We start from the raw sequence: 26,781 nt of genomic DNA, 5'->3' as shown, positions 1-26,781 counted from the left end.
TCTCCTAGTTTCTCACCCCGATCAAGTGAGATGTAGGTTTGTTGTGCAAATTCATTATAAAGTTAAGGTAGTTCACCTCTATTTCTAATTTGCCAGGAGTTTTTGCCACGAATCACTGCTGGATATTTTCAAATGTTTTGTCTGTCTATTGATATGATCATGTGATACTCCTTCTTTAGTCTGTTGATGTGATGGATTACATTAATTGACTTTTGGATACTGAACAAGGCTTGCATATATCAAATAAATTTCATTTGGTCATGGTGTATAATTTTTTTAGATGTCGTAGGATTTGACTGGGTAATACTTTGCTGAGGACTTTTGCCTATATTCATAATATTGACCTATAGTTTTCTTTTCATGTAATGTTTTTGTCTGGCTTTAGTGCCAGGGTAATTCTGACCTCACAGAATGTGTAAAAAAGTATTCCTTCTGCCTCTATCTTCTAAAATCAATGGGAGGGTATTGGTATAATTTCATCCCTCAATGTTTGGTAGAATCCATGAGTGAACCTATCTAAGCCTGGTAGTTTTGGTTTTGAAAATTTGTTAATTATTGATTCAATTTCCTTAATACAGGCAAGCCTAATCAGATAGGACTTTCTTCTTGTTTGAGTTTTTCACAGATTGTCTTTCTAGAAACTGGTCCATTTCATCCAAGTTATCAAAGTTGTGGGTATAGAGTTATTCATAATACTCCTTTACTATCCTTTTAAAGTTTTTTTAAAAGATTTTATTTATTTATTTGAGAGAGAAAGAGTACAAGCAGGGGAGCAGGAGAGGGAGAGGGAGAAGGAGAAGCAGACTCCCCACCGAGCAGAGAGCCATATGTGTGGCTCAATCCCAGAACCCTGGAATCATGACCAGAGCCAAAGGCACTCAACCAACTCAGCCACCAAGCACCCCTACTCTCCTTTTAATGTCCATGGAATCTGTAGTAGTATTTCCTCATCACTTTCTGTAATTAGTAATTTACATCACTGTTCTTTTTTTCTTAGTTGGCTTGGCTACAGGTTTATTGATTTTATTGATCTTTTTCAAAAACCACTCCTTTGTTCTGTGGATTTTCTCTATCAGTTTCTGTTTTTCAATGTCATTGATTTGTGTTCTCATTTTTATTATTTCTTTTGTTTACTTCAGAATTAATTTGCTCTTCTTTTTCTAGCTTTCTAGATGGACGTTTAGATTACTGATTTTACATCTTTCTTCTTTTTTAATATATGCATTCCACGTTGTATTTTCCTTCCAAGCATTGCTTTTGCTGAATCCTACTTCTTTTGATACGTTGTATTTTCATTTTCATTTAGTTCAAAATATTGTTTAAATGTTTCTTGAGACTTCTTCTTTCACCTGTGTGTTACTTAGAAATGTGTTGTTTAATCTCCAAATATTTGGGGATTTTTCATTCCATTGCCATTTAAGAGCAGACACTGTATGCTTTTTATTCCTTTAAATGTGTTAATATATGTTTTATGGCCCAGAATGGGGGCTCTCTTAGTGAATGTTCCATGTGAGTTTGAGGAGAATGTGCATTTTGCTGTTGTTCAATGACGTAGTTCTACATGTGTCAATATATTCAGCTGGTTAATGAGGCTATAGAGTCCAACCACGCACCTACTGAGTTTCTGCCTGCTAAATCTGTCCATTCTGACAGGGAGGTGTTAAAGTCTCCAACTGTAATAGTGGATTCATCTTTTTCTCCTTACAATTTTATTATTTTCCCCTTCACATACTTTGATGCTCTGTTGTTAGGTGCATACACCTGTGTCCTCTTGGAAAAGTAATCCTTTTAATACTGTGCAATGCTACTCTTTATCTCTGAAAGTCTGTTTTATTGGTCTGAAGTCTGAAATTAGTATAGCTATTCTTGCTTTCTTTTGATTAGTTTTAGCATGGTATATACTTCTCCAGCCATTTACTTTTAAGACATAAGTGTCTGCATATCTAAAGGGGTTTCCTGTGGACAATATATAGTGGGGTCTTGTTCTCTGACCCTCCCTGACAATCGCTACTTTTCACTTGGAGTGCCTGCACCACTGATATGCACAGTCATATTGATATAGTTCGATTAATACCAGCTCTATTTGTTACTATTTATTCATTGCTCTTGTTCTTTGTTCCTATTTTTGTCTCCCACTCTTCCTGCCTTTTGAAGTTTTAATTGATTTTACATGATTTCATTTTCTCTCCTTTATTAACACATCACTTATAGTTCTTTATTTAAAAAAACTTTTTAATGGCTATACCCTAGAGTATGTAATACACGTTTCTAGTTAAGTCAAGTCCACTTTGAAATAAAACTCCATCACTTTATGGAAAGTGCAAGTATCTCACAATAACGATATACTTGTATTTTTGAAATCATGGTTGCAATAAGGATAGAAAAATGAAAGTGTTTACTTATTTCCTTCTCTGATAATCCTCCCTTCTTTATGTAGTCATGAGTCTCAGATCAACATTATTCTCCATTCCCAGCAGAACTTCTTTTAATGTTTCTTGCAAGGCAGGTCTACTGGCAACAAATCTCCTTCAACAAATCACTTCTGAAGGACAATTTTGGGGAGTACAGAATTATAGGTTGGTGGAATTTTGTTCTCTCCACCCTTCTATTCCACTCTCCTCTTGTCTCACTTCAATAGTTTCCTGTCACAGTCAGCTCATGTTGCCATAACAAAATACAGTCTGTGTATCACTAAACAGTTGTCTTAAACAACATCAATCTATTTCTCACAGTTCAAAAGTCTGGAGGTCAGAGATTATGGTGCTGGCCCAGTCGCTCTCTTCCTGGTTTGCAAATGGTCACATGCTCTGTGTCTTTACACAGCAGTGACAGAACAAGCTCTGGTATCTCTTTCTTTTCTTACAAGGGCGCTAATCCCATCATGAGGGCACCACCCTCGTGACCTCATCTAAACATAATTATCTCCAAAAGGCCCATCTCCAAATACCAGCCCACTGGGGATCAGGGTTTCAACTTACGAATTTGGGGAAACAATTCTGTTCATAGCTATTCCTGAGAGAAGTCAGATAAAATCCTGACCTTTGCTCTCCAAAGGTCAGGATATTTATTTCCTCTGTTTCTTTCAAGATGCTTTCTTTAGCTTTGATTTTTAGCATTTTGAATGATAGGCACTTGTTTAGTTTTTGTTAGTTTTTTTTTTTATTTTTATTTTTTTATCCTGTTTGGGGTTTTTTGAGCTTCCTGAATCTGTGGTTTGGGGTCCAATATTGATTTGGGGAAGATCTCAGTCATTAGGACTTCAAGTATTTTTTCTGCTCCTTTTTCTCCTCTCCTTCTGACATCTTCATTACACATATGTTACACTTTTTGCAGTTGTCCCACAGTCCTTGGATATTTTGTTTCTTCAGTCTTTTCTCATGCCAAAATGAATTGGAAGTTTCTGTAGACATCACCTTAAGCTCAAGGATTCTTTGGAGGTGTTCATCAAAGGCATCCTTCGTTTCTGTTACAGTGTTTTTGTATTCGTTTTTAATTGCTAGCATTTCCTTTTGGTCTTCCTTAAAATTTTCATCTTTCTGCTTACATGGCCCATCTGCGCTTACAGCCTGTCTACTTCATTCATTAGAGTCATTAGCATATTAATCATAACTGTTTCAAATTCCCAATATGATAATTCCATCATCCCTGCCATATCTAAATCTGATTCTAAAGCTTGCTCTATTCTTTCAAACTGTATTTTACGCCTTGTAGTATGCCACATCGTTTTTTACACACTGGGTGAAAAGACCTAGGGTAAACCGGCCTTTACTGATGGGGTGGCAAGGCATATGGGGAGTATTCTATGGTCCTGTGATCACTTCTGAGTCTTTCAGGGACCCTGTGCCTGGACTGTGAACTTTGTAAGTGCTTCTGAGTCCCGTCCCCATTTCAGGTGGGACAGAATGGCCAGAATGGGTTGGATTGGAGTTGGTATTTCCTTTTGCCCACATGGAAGGCTAAAGCCAACTGGAGTTTGGGATTTCCCTTATTCCAAGTCATTTAGGCTCTGACAAAAATCCCCATAGTTCAGGCTGTGGTGAAATCTTGAGGGCAGGCCTTGTTAAGAAGAGACTAACGCTCTAATGTATTTCAAAATGGCTACTCTTCCCTTCCACCTGCTGAACGCAGGCAGGGATTTTTCTCTGATATTCACCAGGGAACCTGTTTAAGTGCCTGGAGGTAAAATGCACAGAGGTGTGGGCTGTCCCTGATGACTGGGTCCCCTAGAGGTCTGAACTCCCAGACTTGCCCACACTGAGTCTCCGCAACACCTCGCTGACAGTTCAGGTTTTCCTGCCCTGGGACTTGTTCCCACAGAGGTTTCTGCTCCCGGGTTCCTGCTCCAGTGAGACATGATTCCCTGTATCGACCTGTCTCTCTCTCTGACTTTGGAAGGAGCCAGCTGCTTGCTTCTTGCCTTCTCTGGTGGATTTAAAAAAGAGCTGTTGATTTTTTAGTTTGTTCAGCTCTTTTCTTATTGTAGGATGGAGATAGAACTTCCAGACTCCTTACAAGCTGGACCAGAATCTGGAAGCTGGTACTTGTTTCCAAGGCTTCCAAGGCAATTCAGTGGGGAGAGGTTAGTCTTTTCAGCAATTGTGCTAGGGAATCTCAATCTTTACTTCATCTCATACATAAAAATCAACTCAAACTGGATCACAGATCTAAACATTAGAGCTACAACTACCAAACTTCGAGGAAAAAATATTTGTGACCTCATGTTAGGTAAATATTTTTAGATAAGATGTAAAAAGCACAGACCATAAAGTAAATAATTGACAAACTGGATTTCCTTATAATTAAACACTTGTGCTCTTTAAAAAATTCTGTTAATGAAATGGACAGAGAAGCCAAGAACCGGAAAAAAAAATATATTGCAATATATATTTGTTAAAGGACTTCAGAACATGTAAAAAAAATTTTATACCTCAATAAAAACATGTAGTGCAATTTTTTAATGAGAAAAAAAGACTTTAACATATTTTTCACCAATGAAGATACATTAAGTAGCAAGCAAGCATATGAAGCCTACTCAACAGCATTCATTAATAGAGAAATGCAAATTATAACTACAATTAGACACCAGTTCATAATAGGAGTACTATTTTTAAAAACTAGTGAAACATTAAATGCCAGGAAGACTCTGGAACACTTTGAAATCTGAAAGATTATGAGGGGATCTAAAATGGTACACACTTTGGAGAACAGTGTGGCAATTTCTTAAAAAGTTAAATATTAACTAACCATGTGACCCATCAATACCACTCCTAGGTCTTTACTATGTATAAATAAAAACACATATCCACACTAACACCTACACACAAATGTTTATAGAAAATGTGGTATAAACACAGGATGGACTATTATTCAACCATAGAAAAAGTGAAATCTTGCCATTTGCAATGACATGGAGGGAGCTCGTAGTTTAATGCTAAGGGAAATAAGAGAGACATATGATTTCACTCGTGTGTGGAATTTAAGAAGCAAAACAAATAAACAAAAGGAATAAAAGAGAGAGAGAGATAAACCAAGAAACAGACTCCTAACTATAGAGAACATACTAATGGTTACCAGAGGGCGGGACAGGCTCCCCCCCCCCCGGGCGATGAAACAGGTGATGGGGATTAAGGAGGGCACCTGTCATGATGAGCGCCAGGTGATGTATGGATGTGTTAAATCACTATATTGTGCACCTGGAACTGATAGAACGGTGTATGTTAACCCGCATTAAACTAAAAACTAAAACAAAACCTTCAAAAATACTTGCATCATTAAAAAAATTAAAAATTTAAAAATGGATGAAAAATAAATATGTACACAAACACTGAAACACAACAGAGTACATATACCATACAAACAGCCCTGCAAGTAAGTGCTTGCGACCCCGAAATTTTATAGGCAGCTGTTTTACCAAAATGAACAGAAAGAGGTCCTCAGAAGAGCAAGGACTCAGAAAATAACTACCCCAGTACTGTTCCTGAATAAAATACCTGGCTTCCTGTGACAGCATAAAGAAATGCATTCAGAAGAAAGAACATGCGATTTGCCGTGTAATTGTTGTTCTATACAATAAGATAAACATGGCGACAGGGTCACCACCAACACCTGAATTACCTTTGTGTATCAGAAGACGGAATCTTCCTCTTTCTCCCCCTTTCTTTATGTGAAAGAAAGTATCTATATGGAATGGACGGAAGGAGTGAGGGAGGAAATTACACTGTGGACAATCACGGACAGAGTCCATGGGAATACCCAGGGAGATAATCATATCACACTCTTTCCTTTGCACAACGGGGAACAGACAATTATCTTCCTGCCACCCACAACCACACGTTTAATAAGATTTTAAGTTACTCATTTTAAGAAGTTAGCGAAGGAGTGTCACTGGATAGCTATTAAGAACATGCTTTGTTCTTGGAACATGCTCTATTTTTATTTGCTTTTGTATGTTTAATTTTTATTTTATCAAAGAGGTATCTGTTGTTTAAAACAGCAAAGGTAGGATGCCCATCAATTCAAGAAACATGTGTAGTATAAATTAACGTTTTACCAGAACAGAGATGCCCCGGACATTCTGTGTGTTACTGTCTTCAGACGTTATAGAAATTCTACAGTTTTATGACACTGAAAATGAGCAAAAGGGTCCCCAGCCTACAGCACCTCATGGCCTAAAGGCCTGCTTCCTGCAGGCAATGCTTTCCAGCTGTTGCTTCTGCACCTATGACCCTATTTCCAAATAACTCGCTTGTTGTATTATTTCTTAACTTTTTCCAATTTTAGATATTATTTGCCAACTTTCCGGTGTGGAGGACAAGGTTAAGATGGTCCCAACACAACACTCACACTCACACACCCACACAGTGGCACACACAAACACACAACCATATGCACACCCTCCCCTATTTTTCCATTCTCCATGTAACCATTATTCCGGGCACCATAAAAGCAAACTGCTGTCCACAGCTGAGAATTGTTACCTTTCTCTTTGGACACAGCTTTTGTGTTTTCCTAAAATTAACGCTCATCTTGGTTTTCATCTTCTCGGGCCCCCCCCCGGCCGTCAGCCTAGCTTCAGCTCTCTCCATCTGGATAAATCGACGAGCCATCTGTTTTCTAGATCTTAAAATCTTGTTGCTATCATCTCTGCTCCTGTTCTGTGTCCACGAGGCATCAGGCAATTCTCTCTCCCGTCTTTTGAGCGATATTCAAGAAGGCGGAGAAGGCGACACACGGGTCCTCCTGACCACCGCGCTCAGCAGGGGCTCCGGCAGGGCGGGTCACGATGCCGGGAGACAATCCGGGGGGTCGGTGCTCCCCCGCAAGGCACATGCTACGGGTGTCGTCAAATACCACCCAGGCCCCACCCCGCAGGCCCCGCTCTTCCTGATGCGCTCAGATCCCGTGTCTTTCATGGTTAGAGGAACACTTGTGTTCACTTAAACGGCCAGCGGGTGTAATGGACGGGAGGAGACGGGAGAAGGGCCCTCGCGCCTCCCACCTACCTTCACGGCGCCGAAGCAGAAGGCGTGGAGCAGGCCCGCCGCCGCCGCACTCCGGGCCACACCGTAAACAGCCGAGGTCAGGCCTGAAACGGCTGCAACACAAACACGCACAGGCTCACAACCGAACACGGAAGAAAGGGCCAAGACGAGGTTGTAGCTTCCGACTGCAAAATGCCCGCCACGGGGGCCAAGAAAACCTCCGTGGGATCAGTCAAAAGTACCCGACGACTTCATGCAAAAGGAGAGAGAGACACTAACCGTTTACCCAAAATTCCGCAGGAAAACACTGGAAAGGAATTCCTGGCAACATTCTTAGAAGACGTGTGAACACGTCCAGCCTGAGGAAAGGAGGGTCCCCGGCTTACAGCGGGGCGCCGCTGGCCAAAATAAGCAGCACAGATGAAGGCTCCCGCCGAAAAAAGGGCGGACACGGCTCCGTCTAACAAACGGGGAGTGCTCGTGTGCGTCCGGGCGTCTGTGTGCGTCCGGGCATGTGTACGTCCGGGTGTCTGTGTGCGTCCGTGCGTGTGTGTGCGTGTATGTGCGTCCGTGAGTCTGTGTACGTCCGTGCATGTGTGCGACTGTGTGCGTCAGTGCATGCGTGTGCATCTGTGTGCGTGTTAGCGCACATGAGTACATCCCTGTGTGTGCATGTGTGCGTCCGTGTGCGTCTGTGCGAGTATGTGCGTCCATGCACGTATGTTAACGAATGTAAGTGCATCTGTGTGTGCATGTGTGCGTCTGTGTACATCCGTGCATGCGTGTGCATCTGTGTGTGTGCGTCCGCGCACATGTTAACGATTGTGTGTGCATCCCTATATGTGCACGTGTGTGCATCTGTGTGTGTCCGTTCATGTGTGTGCACCTGGTGTGTGCATCCATGCATGTGCATTAGCACACGTGAGTGCGCCTGTGTGTGCACGTGTGTGTCTGTGCATACGTGTGTATGTGCATCCATGCGTGTGTCTTAACGAACGTGAGTTCATCCCTGTGTGTGCATCCAGGCATGGGTGTGCATCTGTGCGTGTCCATGTGTGTGTTAGCACACATGAGTGCATTTCTGCACGTGTGCCTCTGTGTGTGTTTGCGCATCTGTGCACACGTGCGTGCATGTGCATGTGTGTGCATCTGTGTGTGTGTGTGTGTGTGTGTGTAATGAGGGGGGAAACAGTACTGGCTCACCAGCTGTGCTGTTGCTTCATGTACGATTTCACCTCATTCTTAGAGGGAGGGACTCTAGGCGAGCCGCGTGTGTATTTCCATTTAGAGAAGAGTAAACTTTACAGTCAAGCAACCAGCACAAAGTCTCCAGCTAAGGACTAAGCGAGGTTTTAGCCACTGCCGGCTGAATCTAGAGTGGTGTGTCAAGGAAAGGTCAGCCGGGTGGGAGATACGGGTCCCCTGTCTGTCGAGGTGTACACAAGAAGTAGCTCAGTGTTGAGGACAAAGAAGACTGAGCTGGGGGCGCCTGGGTGGCTAATTTGTTAGACGGCTGCCTTCACTCAGGTCAGGATACCAGCGTCCTAGGATCAAGCCCTGTGTCGGGCTCCTTGCTCTGCAGGAAACCCGCTTCTCCCTCTCCCACTCCCCCTGCTTGTGTTCCCTCTCTCACTGTCTCTGTCAAGTAAATAAATAAAATCTTAAAAGAAATGAAAGAACACCAAGCTGTCTGGACTCCATTCCATGCAGCCCTTATCAGAACTTTAGACTCTTTTACAGGAAGACTGGGATGTAGATGACTTACCAGAACCTCCGAAAAACAGCATGTCAATTTGTTCCAAAAGATAAATGCAGAAAGTGTTGATCTGCGGGAAGAGCCCGAGGAGGGAAATTGCAGGGAAGCAATATAAAAATACTGGAAGTGAACAGACAAAACAGACCGTAAGTGTGCAGCCGGTGGCCCCTGGTCCCCGAGGCAATCCTGCCTGCTCCCCTTCCAGCTCCCAGCCACCCCACCCCTGCCCACATCCTGGAGGCAGTTCTGGACTCCTCGCACTCCTAGGAGGAGGGTCTGCGAGCCCAGTGGAAATGTGCTCGTGGAAGTAACACGGGGCTGCGTCTGAGGAAAAGGCCCACGCAAAGAACACAGACGAGCGCAACACCTAGCAGAGACCTCAGATGGTGAGGGACACAGTGGACCAGTCCACAGTGTGCAAGAGCGGGCTTGCACTTGGAGGGCGTGAGGGTCAGGGGATGAAACTGGGAAACCAGGAACAGGTAAAGCTAACGGCAGTAGGTAGGCAGCACTCTCCCTGCATGGGGGTGAGGGGTGTCAACTTGAAGCTGGGAGCTCCTCATTTGGGGCTTTTTCCCCAGGAGCATTTGAGGTCCTGAGACCTGAACGCCACCTGAAATACAAGTTCAGTGGGAACTCCAGGTTCGCAGAGGAACAGGGGAGGGTGGTGATGAGAAACCACACATGATGACAGCGGGACAGTGACGGGCCTGACCTCCTGGGAACTGGAGCATCTGGGACATGAAGGCGACCCTGCCTGACCAGAGGAAGACGGTGCCCCCTCCCCAAATCGGAACAGTGCATCTGGGTAAGACAGCCACATGCCAGGATTCTGTGTTTCACAGAGATCATTCGTTGGAGGAAATCAACATGCTAGGGCTGCATTTTACAGTTCTGTCCCTGTCATCCCCTCTTCCACACGTCTGTGCAAGTTGGGTTTCATAGAACACAGAAACTGCCATTCCCTTTGCTGTGACACATCGTCTTCTGTCTCAGTTTATTGAGGAGAATGTCAGTGAAGTTTGATCCTGGTAAGCCCCAATAAAACTAAGGAAATTTGATTTGAAATCCCATATGCCTGAACTTTGGAACATAGACCACAGTCGACAGTGGGAGTGGGGATGGTGGCGGGCAGGGGGGCTTCAGCAACTTGTGAAAATCAGAAATGCACACCTTCCATCATGAAACTGTACAAACGAGAGTCCTCGTACGTCACGTGCCCTTGCTAACAGTGGCTTGAAAGTATGGAACAAGTCCTTCTATAATACCAAGAGAATATTCCAACATTTTGGGGGTTGAAGCCATATTTTGATACACGTGGTGATTATGCTGTAATGTTTTCTGTGGCAAGATTTCAATGATATTGCAATAATCCAGAGCATCTGTGAGGAATCCACTTCTCAATCAAAGTAGGCAATAGGATACAAATACAGATTGCTGGACATCACTTTATAGGACACAATTGTTTGTTTGTTTTCAGGTTTTGTGAATGAAACTCAGAGATATGGGAAAGATAGAAGAAAAAGAAATTTGGGGTGTCTGGGTGGCTCAGTGGGGTTGGGCAGCTGGTTCTTAGTTTTGGCTCAGGTCATGATCTCAGGATCCTGGGATGGAGCCCCACACAGGGCTCTGCCCTCAGTGGGAAGTCTGCTTTGGGTTTCTCTCTCTCTTTCTCTCCCTCTGCCCCTACCACCCCCTACTCTCTCTGTCTCCCTAAAATAAATAAATAAATCTTTTATAAAAGGAAATAAGTTGAAATTTAATTATAGAACATAGGAGCATCAAAATTTTATTCCCATATAATTTCAAGCAAACTGACTCGTACCTCTTCTCTGAACTTTGAGATTCACACCCCGCAACGAAGATGACAGGCTACACTGTAGTCTGCAGTTCTCTTGTCCAGGGTAGGGGTGGACGGAAGGCATGGTGAGATCGCATTAGTTCAACTTCTCAAGAGCTGTGTGTGTGTGTGTGTGTGTGTGTGTGTGTGAAATACTACACCAAGAATGAAGAACTCCAGGGAGAAGGGGAGAAGTATGGGTGTGAAAGAAAATTTAAAGCAGCTGTATACTGGAAACTGGTCACCAACGCAGGTGTAAGGAAGCGTTTTCTGTAAGAAACACATTAGGTAATGAAACCTCAACTTGGAAGGGAAAAGGACGAGAGCCAGTGAACTGTGTCTTGAGGGTGATCCGATGGAGAGATGGCCAGCGGCGGGGGGAAGCCACAGCTGGGCGCACAGAACAGAGGCTCACTGCAGCCACCAAGGAGCCCAGCATCGAGCTCCTCTCCAGGATGTTTTCGAGCAGGAGATCTGTGGGCTTTAAAATCCAAGCCAGGGAGGTGGAAGGAGAGCAAGGCGGAGGCAACGTATCTCATCTATCCTGCTGTAACTCACGTGAATAATTTTTAAAAAAGCAACCAAATGTTTCCTGCATTAGTAGGGCAATTAGAAAATCATGCTTGAAGTTGCTGAGGTCATTTTGCCCTTTTTCCAAAAGTAAAAAAAAAAACGTTCCTGTGGCTGTCAGCAATTTTCCCTGTGAACAAAGATTTTTTTTTTCTTAGCATCCCACTGAGAGGGTGTATAATTTTCTCTCACGGCTACTCCTCCTCCTTTTCCCTAATGATTACCATAAATGCAGAAATTTCTAGTATGGTTCCATTTCTTTATAAGCAACACTTACAAATAAAAACACTGTAACTTGCTTGTTTCTTTTTTTTAAATGTGAACAATGATATTCATTACTATTCTATCCCATGACTATTGCTGTTGCGGCTTTGGGATGAAAACAAGCAGAATTAAAATAGCATGGAAATAAAACTGAAGCCTAGGGAGTCGATGGGAATATATACAGTGTGTGTCTCCAGTGTGCCGTATCTCTGTGTTAACCCGTTGTCCTGCCCGTGACCTGCACTGAGCCCTGGAACCAGTATTTCTAGAAGGGGGTACGTTCCAGTAAGTTGTCCCCAAACCTCCACCTATTTCTAAGGGTGGCATTGTTGAAGTTGTCTTGTTGTAGGTTGTCCTAAGTGAGTGAGTTAGGGTTAGGATTAGGGTCTGAGAAGGACCCATGCAGTCCCTTCTACAATGGACAGCCACTCTTCCCGCCTGAGCCCCTTCCAAGTGAGGACCTCATGCTTCAGTAGGCAAGCCCGGGCTACCATCGGACAGCTCTAACCCAGACCATTTTACGGGTCTCTTCTGCAGTGAGCCGTGATGCACCTGCCATGGGTTGGGACTAGTTATTACGGCTGCAACCACATAGAACTGCCACTGTGGGGACATCCGTCTTTTGCCCCATCTCCAGACACAGCGCAGCCCATTCCTCAGGGCACACTCTAGCACTGCTCCTGCTCCTTTTGAAATACGACACGAAGAACTGAAGACCTCTTGGCTTCCTCATCCGTGGGATAATTAGAAAGCCAACCTCCTCTTGTAGGCTTTCACTAAAGTGACGCTAGTGGGAAGTATTAAAATTGCAGCCCAGAGGTTCCTATCTCTGACTGAGCAAGCTAACGAGGACTGACTCAGCGGTCCCTTCCCCTTGCTCCCGGAAACATTTTGTGCCTTTTGAAGAAAGAGAGAAGTGCCCACAGGAATATTTTGAATATACAGCAGGGGTCATAGAAGGAAAAATTAGGTAAGAATATTACCCTCAGCGTTTCTATGTCTTTCATTCTCCCCTCCCCCCCGCCTATAAAAATCAACAAGTCCCTGCCACTGACCCTGTCTTATGTCCCCAAGTTTGGCCCCCAAATTCCCCACCTCCTGGCATGTACATTCCACCTTCTTCCATTGTCCTATTATCTGACTGGGATGCTTGCCTTTGAGATGCTGCTCTCCTCGCATTAAACAGGAACAGAAGCTCTCCATCTTCCCCACGAGCCCAATTCCCACAGGGGTCATCTCCCAGCGCTGGTTCACATCCGACCCCATCTGCCCTGGGAGGCGGATGGGGCAGGGTCAGCTCTGGCTGAAAGCAGCAGAGGCGAATACTCCCTGCCCCTTTCCTGCTCCCTTGTCTCTCTCATGAGGGAGAGGTATTGTGCAGAAAGCAGGAGAGGCGCCGGCAACAGAAACAGCAGCAGTAAGGCACAGGTTTAAAGAAATATTTCACATTCCCCAGCACCGGCCGGAAGAGGACCACAGCATGAGAAGCCCGTGGCACCCTCGACCACACAATGGAAAACAAGGTCACGCGGGCTGAGTTCCTGCTTTTCTCTTGTCCTTTTTCTTAAATGCTCCAGGTGTCCCTCCAAAATGACACCTGTACACGTGACCTCACCGGGCAATAAGGCCTGGGTCATGGTCAAGTTACAGTGAGGTCATGAGGGTGGGCCCTGATCTAATATGCCTATTGTCCTCCTAAGAAGGGGGAATTTGGACACAGAGCCAGACACACACATACAGAGGGAAGATGATGTGGCAGATAAGGGACAAGGCCATTGATGAGCCAAGGAGTGAGGCCAGGGCAAGTCCTTCACTTGCGCCTTCAGAGATCTTCCAGAACCACGAGACAGTAAATCTCTGATGTTCTCAGGTCCCCATGGAGTGCTTTGTTATGGCAGCTATAGGAAACATACACGACTTTTTCAACCCAATACCCTTCTGTTCACTCCTCATTTTTTCTTCTCTCCTTGTTAGTCTCTGAACCTAACCCTGGCGGGAGCCACATACACTCAGATCCCATGGTAGTAAAAGACAGAAGGTGCAGAGCCTCCACACAGGAGAATGAATGACTTTGAATTGCCCTTGCTTTCCCTCATCAAGTCAGAAAATCAGTATACACCTCTGTCGCCTTCCTCTCGTTCCCAATGGCTCTAAATCCGTTCCACAATCTTCTCCTGCTCAGTGCAAATTAGTGTGTTTAACACATTCCCTCCACGGGGATTGCTATTGTTCTATTTTCCCATTTTTCTTTATCCCAGAAGTCATTTAGCTGGCTTGCTCGCTTATTTACCGCTATTTTTACTTGTTAACGTGGACAAGCAGACAAAAGTATCTCTTAAGGTAAAGCTTTAATGAGGAAAAGGGAATTCCAGAGAGAAAGACAAGGAAGGCCATATTCCCTGCCTCATCTCCTCCCCTCAGCGGAATTGGTCTGAAGAAAAATAAAATGAGAATACATGCAGCCAGTAGCTGATTTTAGAACAAGGGTTTCTGCTAAAAGTAAGACCTCAGGCTTTTACCAAGTACACTAAGGTCTTACTTTTTGAGCTCTCGTAACATTTTGCCTTCTGATGCCAGGGCAAATCTGCTGTTGCAAATAACTATGTCCGTTCAGTGGCATTGGCTTGTTTATAGAAGCAAATTAAAGAAAAATGAAAGACAACTGTGTACAGAAAAACAATTTCTACACAGAATATATGACACCCTTTTCTTCTACTTTCTCCAAATCACCTTCAGGAGGTGCTTATCGTGTCCCTACTCACTTGTAAGGGCCGAGGTGACCAATCGGAGAACGACAGTGAATGAGTCTTCCAAACGCTCACCCGTACATTAATTTCCTTACTACTTAAACACATTTGTGTTCATTAGTCCATCCACTCAACAAGCATTTCTTTAGTCCCTGTATTTACCAGACACAACACGGGATGCCAGGGAGTCGGTGTGAGAAAGGAGGCACGGGCTCTGCCTTGTCCTTGCCGAGCAGCACACAAGCTAGAGAGGGCACAGACATTAGCCAAATATTCACCAATGAACAGACGACTCCGAGATGGTTTGGTGCTACGGAAATATGGGTAATGGGGGGCAGAGAAAATAGGACCAAGCTTAGAGGAAATGGGCCATCAACTAGCACAGTCAAGGTTGTCCGGGGCACCCAGAAAAGGAACACAAGGGATGGGGATGAGACGAGGAGTCACCAAGGTAGTTAGGGCTCCAGGTCAGACCCCCACATCCTTGTGACCTGTTCTGGGTGGAGCTCTGTCAACACTAACCCATGCTCAAGATCCTGGGAAAAGATGGTCAGGAGGTACCCAAGATTGAGTGTGGGCTGCAGAGAAAGGAGGCAACATTTTGACATGGACATGTGTTTCTTATTTTTAATATTTTATTTATTTATTTGAGAGAGAGACAGTGAGAAAGAGCATGAGCGAGGAGAAGGTCAGAGGGAGAAGCAGACTCCCCATGGAGCTGGGAGCCTGATGTGGGACTCAGTCCCAGACTCTGGGATCATGACCTGAGCTGAAGGCAGTCGCTCAACCAACTGAGCTACCCAGGCGCCCTGGACACATGTTTCTTGAACACCTTCCAAAATACGTTCCTGCCCTCTCTGCTGCTAATCCCCAGGCACCTCTGGGTCCTTGAGCTCTGGACTCCAGCACTGCTGTTGGCAAGAAGACAGCAGGAAGGGACGGTCCCCAGCCTGCACAACCGTGCCTGGGCATCTGTGTCTACCCAGACTCTGACTTTTTCATTGCTTCATCTCAAAAGGGAGATGGGTCGGTTCATTTATAGGAAGGTAAAAGTTTCCGAAAGTCTTCCTCAGGGTGTGTGTGTGTGTGTGTGTGTGTGTGTGTGTGTGTTTGTGTTCCAACTGACAGAACTTCAAATAATATAAAAAAATAAAGTGAAAAATATCCGAGAGGGTAGTAAATACAAATATTCTTGGGCAAGAGGCACAGCCTGGGAACCTAATCATGGGATCAGTTCTCCCCCCCGCCACCCCATGTTTCCTACTTGAGCTCAGAGACTCTCTAAACACGGAGCCTGACCCTTCGCTATTATTGAGCTACTCAGCCCCTCCCATGATGTAACAGGAAGAGAGATATAGAGGACACAGACAAAGGTGGGCTGGTGGGGGGCTGCGTGTGGGGTAGTGGCTAGTTTACTGCCACTACAGTAGGAAGAAGAATGGAGAGATAGTGGTTGGGAAGGAGAGTCAGAGGGCAGCATGTCTATCATGGTTTCCACCCATAAAGAACACAAGGATATGCCGTGTCTGGGAGCCCTTCCCAGTCCTGCTGCAGAGACTCGGGGAGTTGTCAGGGGGCCAGGGAAAGAATGATGTGGAATCTCTGGCTTTGAAAAGCTCCTCTTGAGTAAGATATTCACAGGGGCTTGTGTCTTTGGTGCTTGCCCTTTATCAACTCATTTGGGCAACGTGATCACAGCCAGTCACAGGCTGGCATGCGTGTCAACCTTTGCATGTCATGGCAAGAATTCTCAGAGCACTGGCAGTGATGTCTTCATAGCTGAGGATAGCACTGGGCCAGCCTTTCCACATAATAGTGATAATGACAATGAGAACAGCTAACACCTGGTGCCCGGCCCTGGTCCTCAGGTTTACATGTACTAAATCATTTAAAACTCACACAGACCTCAGAGGTGGGTATTATTTTTGTCCCATATACTGTTGAATTTTTCTCAAGGTCACACAACTAGCAAAGTAGCAGATCTGGAACTCAAACAACCAGGCGCCGAACCACGACCCTGGGCAGGTTCCCTTTGCAAACAGAGCACCTGACAAGAAACACTGCCTAGACCTTAGGGAGCGCCTAGAGGACCAGTGACAGGCTGGGTGCCTAGCACATCCGGGACGCTGCCTGGACTAAGAACCATGCACACTCAGGCTTTGCCAGAGTGTCTGTGCCACATAGATGGGACCGTGACTGCCACCCCAGTGGCAAAACCACCCTGACCCTGGGGAGCCCCCGGTATCCTGCACCAGGCACCACAGCCCCTGGTCTTCTGCTACGACAGCGTTACGCCTTCTCGGTCATGGGCACCACATTCCTTTAGGATCATTCTGCTGCTGGATGCTGTGGGGCTCCAGCTCCCAGACCATCTTCTGAATGTGTACAGGTCAAACGAGAAATGCACATCTCTTCATCCAGTAATCACACAGGAGGTTTTCTCCCACTAGCAATTCAGAATATAAAAGGGAGACGTACCCACCCTCCTCTGTATTCTTCCCCACAGCCCCCAAGTTCACTCACCTATTAAGAGGTCCCTAGCTGACTGGAGGGACCTTGGAGAGAAGAGCTTCAGGCCATAGACAACGTAAGTGGGAGGGTGCCGGGCTTTGGCCCCTGTATTAAGAAGCAAAATAAGGCCACACAGCACACAAAAATAGATTGGTCTGCTATATGTTATGATTTGGTTGTGTCCCTAGAAAACAAACACAATGTCTGAATGGTACCTATTATTTTGATTAAGTGACAAAAGCTTCATAGTCAGTAATTCATATCATAATATCAAAGCCATAAATCACATCCCCCCCCACAATAATGCATATACACAAAACACCAGGAAAAGAAAAAAAAAAAAACAAAAACCTCGGATACTTATTCTGACAAGAACAAGAATATCAAAAAGAATGTTATGCCTTTCAGACTCAACAAGACTTAGCTGAAAATTTAATTACCATCCTTGGATACAATTTAGATCTAATTCATTGCTTCCCCAGGAGCAAAACATCCGTTTGTATTGTTCATTTCAAGAGCAAAACTAATATAAGCCATTGGTTGCTTTACATGGTCTACCTTGAACCCTGCTATTAATAAGAAACAGAATTATAAGTGGTGGGCTTTGATTTCCTTGTCTTGAAAAGCAAGATCGCACAGGTGCAAATTTATACCCACAGAGATTGCATAAAATGTCTTAGCATAGCACAGGGAATAACCCAATTTAAAAAAACTCACCACTCACCATTTATATACATTTTCCTTTGAGGAAGACCAAAAACTTAACAGGTCTCATCTTAGCCCTCAAAATATTGTTATGAGGATAAGTAGAAACATTTATATTCTTCTCCTTGAATAGATAGAAAAATTAGGGAAAAGATATAAAAAGAAATTTTCCAGGGCAAAAGCCAATGAAGAATTTACATGTCATAAACCAATGCACAATTCGTAAGGTTCAAAAAAACCAACAAAAATGAATTAGGGGGAGAATTTTCTTTGCAACTCATGAACTACTTTGGGTATAAAAAGTAAAGATTAAAGTGATATGGGTTCGGATGTGAATATTTAAAGTCATTGCCTTGAACATGTTATATTTAGAAATACAATTTAAATTGCCACTGCTTCTATAATAGAAATGGTCCTATTCTGAGACCATCTTTTAATAGGAAGGAAAACACAGGCTGTCCATGGGGGCTGGCTATGTTTGGCCCTGAGTCCAGACTCAGTCTTGAAAGGAATATTTGCACTCTTATAAAATTTCCTTTTGAATCCAACTGGGTCATAGATTAGTGGGTATGGGGAATACTTCTGCGTTTAAAAAAAAAATTGAAACAAAAGCATAAGTGAAATCTTAATGCATTTTGTATCAAGTGAAAAGCAAACTAACTTGGTTGGTATAGACAGCTACTTGATATACAAACGCATAAGCATATGAGATATTCCTCAAAATGACACTGCTTAGGATATAAAATTAAAGAGCTGCCTCCATTTTGCCTTGATTCTTCCTTTTCCTAAAAGGTTAAAAATACATTTTCTAGGAATGGAAATTCTGGTCTTGAACAAATTTGTGATATCATCTTAAATCTGCCAAGCTCAACTTTATGTATGGGCAGGGGAATGCTCCCTTCCTAATTGTAGTTTATGGGACAGAACTCGAGGCTGGCTCGCTAGCAAAGAGCCTGCCTTCACCATCATGCCAAAGCTCCGCTTCCCTTCCCGTCCCGGGCTTTGGGTCCCTAAACCATTCTAAGCGTATCACCGGTGTGTGGCATAGACGCCACTTTTATTTTTCTCGATTCCTAACAACGCCTACTACAAATATCCGCTCCCTTGATCCCCAATTCCTTCTTTCATATACGAATCAATTATCAGACCCCTGAGGATGGATGTTTCTTTCATCCAATAGAAAAATTCCACTCATCCCGCCAGGTAAAGTCTGATCAGTCTTTTTTACAAGTCATCCAACTGCTTCCCATGTGATTTCAACTTTAAAATACCCTGGGGGAGAGCCACAGCTTCAGCTGTGGGCATCTTGGAGACTGTCTGCGTGTGCAGCTGGATTTCCTATCAGCCCCCCCCCCACACACACACACGTATAAGGTCACAGGCCTGCCACGGTGTGGGCTCCAGGCGTTACACATGGGTGTCCTCTGCTTCCTCGGTCCGCGGGGCAGGAAAGGGACCCCTCGGACCTATGGAGTTTGCACACCTGCTGGTCCAGCCATGTTCAGGGGCCCAGCATTTTTGTTGGCTGCTGTGAACAGCCAGGACAACAAGAGCTAACATGTATCCCACTCCAGGTCCCACATGGTTAATCTTCGGTACAACGCTAAGAAGTATTTATTATTCTCATTCTGCCAAGAGTAAACGGAGGCACGCATTCTATGCCCTAATTTTTTGCCAAATTAAGAAATCTGTCCCCAGCCTGAGGATCTGTGCTGGCTCCCAACAAGAACCAGGAAGAGGAGAGCGATTGGCACCGGGACTCAGCCTGACGGCACAGAATTTCATCCACAACCATCATTCTTTAAATACATACTGCGAAGCAAATACGGGGTCTGGGGGACAGCCTCGGCAACAGTTTTCGGTGTTGACTTTCCCTTAAAGAGCTCTGGAGTGGGGAGAAGGGTAAGAACTATAACCGCAGGCTCCATCCACCGCCTGGGACACTGAGTTAGGGACCTTGAACCACCACCGCTAGCATAGGAGTTTGATGCATCATAGTTTCTAGCGATGGTGCAGGTTCACTGATTCGGACCTCATCTCTCTGTGCTTGTTGGTAAGTTCTTTTTTACTTTAGGTTTAGTAACTCAGCTGTCCATTTAGAGTCATCTGAGCATTTTTTTAAGTTGTTTTTTTAATTTATGTATTTTAGAGAGAGAGAGAAAACACAAGCAGGGTGAAGGTCAGAGGGAGAAGCAAACTTCCTGCTGAATGGGAAGCCTGAGGTGGGACTCAGTCCCCAGATTCCAGGATCAAGACCTGAGCAGATGGCAGTCGCCCAAATGCGCTGCCCGAGTATTTTTAACCATATGCTTCAATTCCCCTTGTGTGTGGAGCAAAAGGAGGAACACGGGGTGGGGGGCTCCTGCCCACGGAGAGCAGAGCCCGCAGAGAACCTGAGCCAGTGAGTAGGCTGTGACTCCTACTTGGGGTGTAGAGGAGAACCCAAAACATTTCAGAGAAGGCAGTAGTAGATTCGCAGCAACCAAAAGGCCAAATAACTCCTATCAGCTGTTAAAATGCTACTTCCATTTAAATACGGTTGAAATCCGATCAACTACTTTTAACAATTGAAAAGGCGCAGGCGAGTGAGTTTCTGGAAGCTCGGTTTATAATTTCATATAGTTTATAATTTCATTTTACAGAATGATGTATTTCAGGGCCAGCTTGCTAGCTTTCAGGTTTGTGAATCTTGACAAACGGGTCGATGCTTTTGTCCAGCCAAGAGGGACGCAAGGCCGTTGCAGCAGTACCCCTCAGAGTGGGGCCGAGTGCCATTGCTCTGCCTGCACCACCTTACACGCTGGCCCACTGCCTCAGCACGTCCCTCAGAGGCAGGGACAGACAGACAGGAGGGAGGTCACCTAAGTTCCGCCCCTATTTCATGGCAGAAATTCAGTAGATAAGAATTCAAAGAAGGCCATTTAGAGTGACTCAGGCTTTAAAGAACACTTTTTTGGAGCAAAGCAAGTACATAATCGAAGAGATAAATATAATTTCATTTTCAATCAAGAGCCATGAAGACTAAGTTGACCTTCTCATTTCTAGGACTGAGGATTGAGAAAATTTTTATATGTCATTCAAGATCATGCCTCTGATAAACGCTAGGGGATCAAGGTCAACACTGACAGCAGTAAGTCAGGTAGACAGTCCGTACCCTCAGTGTGACGTGATGAAAAGCTCTCTTCCCCTGGATGGCTTTGCTCCCAAATGTGTATGACCCCAGTCTAATCATAACATAGACGTCAGATAAATCCCAGCTGAGGGGCGGGCTACAAAATCCCTGACCACTACTCCTCAAAACCATCAAGGTCATCCAAAAAAAAAAAGGAAAGTCTGAGAAGCTGTCACAATAACAAAAGCAGTGTGCTATCCTGGGTGAGTTCCTCAAGCAGAAAAGGGATATTAGGTTAAAACTAAGAAAATCTGAGGAAAACGTGGATTTTAGTTCCTAATAATGTGTCACTATGGGCTTACTAATGGTGATGAATGTGTAGGGTATATGAGAACTCTCTGTATTATCTTCCCAAATGTTCTAAAATAAAAAAGTTTATTTACAAAAAGCATTCTTGGGGCACCTGGATGGCTCAGTCTGGCTTCAGCTCAGGTCACGATCTTGGGGTCCTGGGATCGAGCCCCATGTCGGGCTCCCTGCTTGGCGCCTGCTTCTCCATCTCCCTCTGCCCCGCCCCGCCCCCGCCCCCGCTCATACACACGTGCACAGTCTCTCTCTCAAATAAATAAACAAAATCTTCAAAAAAACATTCCCAGTGATTTTTTTATAGAATAAGAAGTGGTACTAAATGTCTTCCCTGTAGAGTCAGAGCCGACTAACCAGAACACATAATGAGTTCAGCCCTTGCTCTTTGGAGTTTGTACTGTGGCAAGGAAACAGGAAACTTACTATATTCCAGGCCCAGTGCTGGGCTCACTGTATGTATTGTCCAATTCGGTCTTTACCAAATCCAACTGAGGTTGCCCTTATTATCCATATTTTACACCCCCCCAAAACCAAACAAAGAAACAAACAAAAAAACAAAAAAACCTGCTAACATTTGTCAGCTCCTTCCACAGTACCAGGCACTGTGCCGAGCGCTTGAGATGCCGTCTTGTTTCATCCCCGCACCATCCCATTTCATGATTTCCTCTTGCACAGGTGAAAAACTTGAAATACAGAGAAATGACTCACCCAAGATCTCCAGGTTTGTACATGGTTAAGGCTGGATTCAAATCCACAACCCCGCGTGCTACCCCAGGGTGGCTCATGGGGCATCTGAGGTCACGGCCCACCTTCATCCCCTGGGGGCGGGGGAGGGTTTGACGGATTCCTAGGGGCTGCCCCAGCCACACCCACCGAGAATCCCTTGGGGGGCTGGGAAGTCCCCCAAGTCTGGCTCTGCCCAAGACCTGCCCGTTTCTTGCTGCCTCTTAGACACCCTCCTGAACTTCGCTTTCGGGGCGATCTGCAGCAGTGATGGCTGGTGAGACTGCATGCAGATCCGGGGACGTCCGGGAAAAGCCTCATTGTCCGTTACTGTGCGGCCAGTCTCTGATCCTCAAATGCTGCTGGGGTCCACCCAGACGTCACGTGTTTTAGGCTCGGCTCACCTAGACCTGTTTTCTTTTATAACCAGATGCATCCCTGTCAGTCCCCAGGGTCTATTGCACCATATCTACCAGCACGACATTAATTCTGCATTTATATCTGAAAAAGACAGAGTGTTTTTATTTTGCTATCTTCTGGCTCGAACCACTGGCTCAAAATCTGGCCCCTGTGTGCTCTGGAGGGAAACAAAGAAGAAACTTCAGCCAATCGCTCTAAGAGCAAGAACTGACTGGATTTGGGGATAACCCCTCCCTGGCAGCGAAGGAAAGTACTTGGGGTCATGGGATGCCCAGGGCAGGAGTCGGGCCCCGAGAGCCACCTCGGTGGCCAGACTTGGTTTGCTCCCTTGACCACCTCCTCCCTGAGGTTTCCACATTTATAAACTGGAGATCATGCATCCGCCTACTAAATGCCCACATGGTGCAGGCAGACGGCAAGAGGAACCATTTCGTACCTCCCGTATTTTCTCTCCCCCCCAGAACTGTCAGCAAGCTGGCAATTCGAATCAGGGGCTAATCTACCGAGAAACCTATGTGAGCACATCATATTACACACAATGTCTAATGACGACAGTAAGAGAAGTCACTTCTTACTCTCCGTGCATAGGCTCGCTCAGATACAGGACGGCCGCCTGACCAAGCCCTCTAGGAACTCGACCGGTTAAGGCACCATAACCCCAATTCAGGGTGAGGACAGAGGGCGGCCGCTACCAGCCACGACAGGTCCACAGGGATTGTGTGGGCCGTCCCCGCCATCACCTCTCCTAGCATGGTCTGCATTACTGGGGAAGGTACATGCAGAACATGAGGGTTTAATAGCATCTAACACCCCTCCCCCAAGTCGCCCAGGAAAGCAATGACACTGAAGTGCCATTACTAGAAAGGAGGGTGTATTTTCTTAAGCAGGAGGAGGATGTGACATCTAGGGAGGGCTTGAGCGAAAAGACTGCAGAGCTCTGCATCTCTGGGCACATCACCTGACCCAGATTTCTGATGATAATCACAACAATACATCTTAATACCCTAATTATGCTGCTTCTACTTATCCTGACATTCAGACTCTGGAATAAAAGAAGATGTATTATATGTAAACCAATTATGGGGAACAGAGGAATTTAACAAGATAGCAATGTATGCCATGTGATCGTCCAATTATAAGCTTTTCTTAATTACTATGGGCTAAACATGAGCTATCATAGACTTAAAAGCAGCCCTAAATCCTGGATATGAATTTTTTTCAAAGCACAATAGAGGGAAGATCGAGCTTTCTCTCTCTGGAAGGGTTTTGGCTCAGGGACGGGGTTGCAGGGGGGCGGCACGCAGCTCACCATAACAAAAGAAAAAAGGGCCTCAAAGAGCTGAGAGGTTCTCCAGGCAGGGGTTCAGCACAAAGGTGTGCAGCCGGGGTACCTGCGGGACCGGGCCGGATCCCATCCCCCAGGACCCTGCAGGGGCAGGACAGCTGGGTCAGTAGAAACCATGCTCGTGGGAGGACGTCCAAGCACGTCGATACAGTGACGTGCAGATCGATACAGTGAGCCCAGAGGCTTCACTCTAAGTTAGCCCAAAGTTGCATGGATGAAAGGTAACAATATTCTTGCAAAGGTGGGACAGGAGATCAGCTTCAGGTACAGAACGGAATGACCTGTGCTTACACAACTGATGTTACCAATGATGATATGTCCCGCTCACTCAGCATCTATGCTCCGGGTACCGTTTTAAAGGAAGTTAAAACAGATTATTTAGTCCCCAGAGCCATATTCATTATCCTTGTTGATAGGCAGAGAAACAGAGACGTGGCAAGTACACATATCCCGCCCAGAGTCTGACATTCAGTGGAGGAACCAGGAAACAGAAGCAGGCAGGCTGACGGCCAAGGCCAGTCTTCCCCCACCCTGGGCTGCATGGTCAGCCCTGATGTGAGACCAGTGGGTTTGAAAAGACCCTCTGTATCCTGCCACTCCCCCTGCCCCCAATCACCATGCCCACCACACTCTCAGGTGGAGCCTGAACTTGGCAGCCATAGGTTCTCATTTCTATTTCCATATTCACTATACGTACATGGATATATATTCTGCCTTTTGAAAAGTTTTTTCCCCCCATCTTTAACACAAACGGACAAGACAAGCTCCTTGCCTGTTACTGGCAACTTACGTGGATTGGCGAGGCAGGGTCAGGCTGAACGCTCTAGAACAGAAATCAGAAGTCTCTGTGTCATCATCTCATGATTTCAAGGGTACCGTAGTGACAGTAAGAATTAGAGGTGGTCTTGCCTTGAGCAGGGAGTACTGGCAGCTGGCCATGACAAGGCAGAAGAGGAGCACCCACGCGTCTTTGCAAAAGCCTTGGTTCAAGGTCAGAAATCCGAGGAGGGAGACCAGGACGATGAGTAGAACTGCCAGCACGTTTTCCTTGATGTCTTCAGTCCTGTGTAAGATAAACAAATAAAAAACAAAGGAGATAAAAGGTAAGCCTATTTCTAAAGATCACATGTGACTGCGTCTCAAACGACTCGCAGAGACAGCAGAACAGTCGCCTTAAGCTCACCTTTATATTCAGTAACAAAATTTTAAGGTTTCTTTCTTTTCTTTCCTTCCTTCCCTCCTTCCTTTCATTATCCCTGTATTTTGCAAGCACACTCCGTATTTTAACTCCAGTTTCCTGTTATTGAAATAAGTGAAATATAATTCCACTGCGTCTCTGTGATCACTACACGGGGCCTCATGGTTAGCTACCCTGTCCACTGCATGAAATGCACTTCAGATGAAGAGCTGTGTCAGTTCCTCTAGAGGGGGAAGGTGTGCGTTAACACTTAGTAGGAAATTCCTTCCAGGTACAAACTCTGAAGCCAGAATCTGCTTCCCAGTTTGTGGAGCCAGGAGAGCTCCAGCTAATATGCAGAGGGTCTAACTGAGGTGTGCCAAGACCACAGTCTCCCTGGGTGGTATCTTCTTGAGGGACCTCGAGTAAGAGGTGTGAGATGCGGAGGGGGGCTTGAGGAGGCTGAGACAAGGGGATGAAGGCTGGCTCTTGGAGGCTGGGTAGGATGGGAGACACTAAGGAGAGGAGAGGCTGCTAGATGGGAGCAAGGGAATGGGGTCAAGAGCTCGGGATGGCCGGCCAACAGCTGAGGATGAGACAAGGTTGGGCTTAAGACTTGAGAGGTGACTGACTTCTGTGAAAGACAACAGGCAGGGCAGAGCGATGGGAGGAAGGGGTTGAAATGGCCTAACGGAGCATGGCGTGGACTGCAAGGTCAGGAGTGTAGATGGGTCATTCCCAAGAATTCTGAGCGTATTGATAGACTCACCAATGTTTGCCCATGTACATATGTTATTGTTAGGAAGGGACAATGGTCTACTTCATTCCTGGCAAGTAGCACTCATGAGCAATTTTTTTTTTAAATGAACAGACTTTATTTTTTTAAGAGCAGTTTCAGATTCACAGCAAAATTGAGGGAAAGTATGAAGAGTTCTCACATAGCCCCTCCCTACAAACACATGCGCACGCGCATGCAAACACACACACACACACTCACACCATGTCCTACCATCAACAGCTCCCCAACCCGGAGTGGTACATTTGTTATAACCAGCCGATAGTGACACATCGTTATCAACCAAGGTCCATAGTCCACATTATGGTTTATACTTGGTGTTGTACCTTCTGTGGGTTTGGACAAATGTACGGTGAATGTATCTATCCACCATTACAGTAGCCCGCAGAGTACTTTTACTGCCCTGAAAATCCTCTGCTCTGCCTCTCCACCTCTGCCTAAACCCAACTTCTGGCAATCATGGATCTTTTTACCATCTCCACAGATTTTCCTTGTTAGAAAATCAGAAATCAGAATCATACCGCAGGTAGCCTTTTCTGGTCAGTTCCTTTCACCTAGTAATATGCGTTTAAGGTTCCTTTGTGTCTTTATGTGTTTTGATAACTTGTTTCTTTTTATTGCTAAATACTATTTTAATACACAGATGCACCATGGTTTATCTATTCACCTATTAAAGTACATCTTGGTTGTTTCTAAATTTTGGCAAGTCTGAATAAAGCTTCTATAAACATCCATGTGCAGGTTTTTGTGTTAACCTAAGTTTTCAATTGATTTGCTCCAAGGAGCATGATTGCCGGGTGGTATGGTAAGACTATGTTTGGTTTTGCAAGAAATCACCAGGTTATCTTCCAAAACAGCTTTACCATTTTGCATTCCTATTAATGATGAACGGGAGTTCCTCCTGCGCCACACCCTTGCCCACATCTGGTGCTGTCAGTGTTTTGGATTTGGTTCATTCCAATAGGTGT

The 26,781-nt window shown here is 45.2% G+C and overlaps 1 protein-coding gene across 2 annotated transcripts in view; it reads right to left on the bottom strand.

Moving 5' to 3' along the window:
• The window catches only part of PCNX2 (pecanex 2), a 306,841-nt gene that overhangs the window by 206,125 nt on the left and 73,935 nt on the right, over nt 1–26,781 (bottom strand). For both annotated transcript variants that reach the window (XM_044239352.1, XM_044239353.1), the window contains exons 11-15: nt 24,750–24,903; nt 24,631–24,663; nt 17,182–17,353; nt 9,247–9,357; nt 7,503–7,594 (exon numbers count right to left, since the gene is read on the bottom strand). In XM_044239352.1, coding sequence (XP_044095287.1) covers nt 7,503–7,594; nt 9,247–9,357; nt 17,182–17,353; nt 24,631–24,663; nt 24,750–24,903 — 562 coding nt within the window. The remainder of the gene's footprint in view (nt 1–7,502; nt 7,595–9,246; nt 9,358–17,181; nt 17,354–24,630; nt 24,664–24,749; nt 24,904–26,781) is intronic.

The sequence above is a fragment of the Neovison vison genome, chromosome 2 (genome assembly GCF_020171115.1).
Source record: "Neovison vison isolate M4711 chromosome 2, ASM_NN_V1, whole genome shotgun sequence".
Classification (NCBI taxonomy): Eukaryota; Metazoa; Chordata; class Mammalia; order Carnivora; family Mustelidae; genus Neogale; species Neogale vison.
Note: the sequence above shows the minus strand (reverse complement) of the source record. Positions and strands in the feature narration are given on the sequence as shown.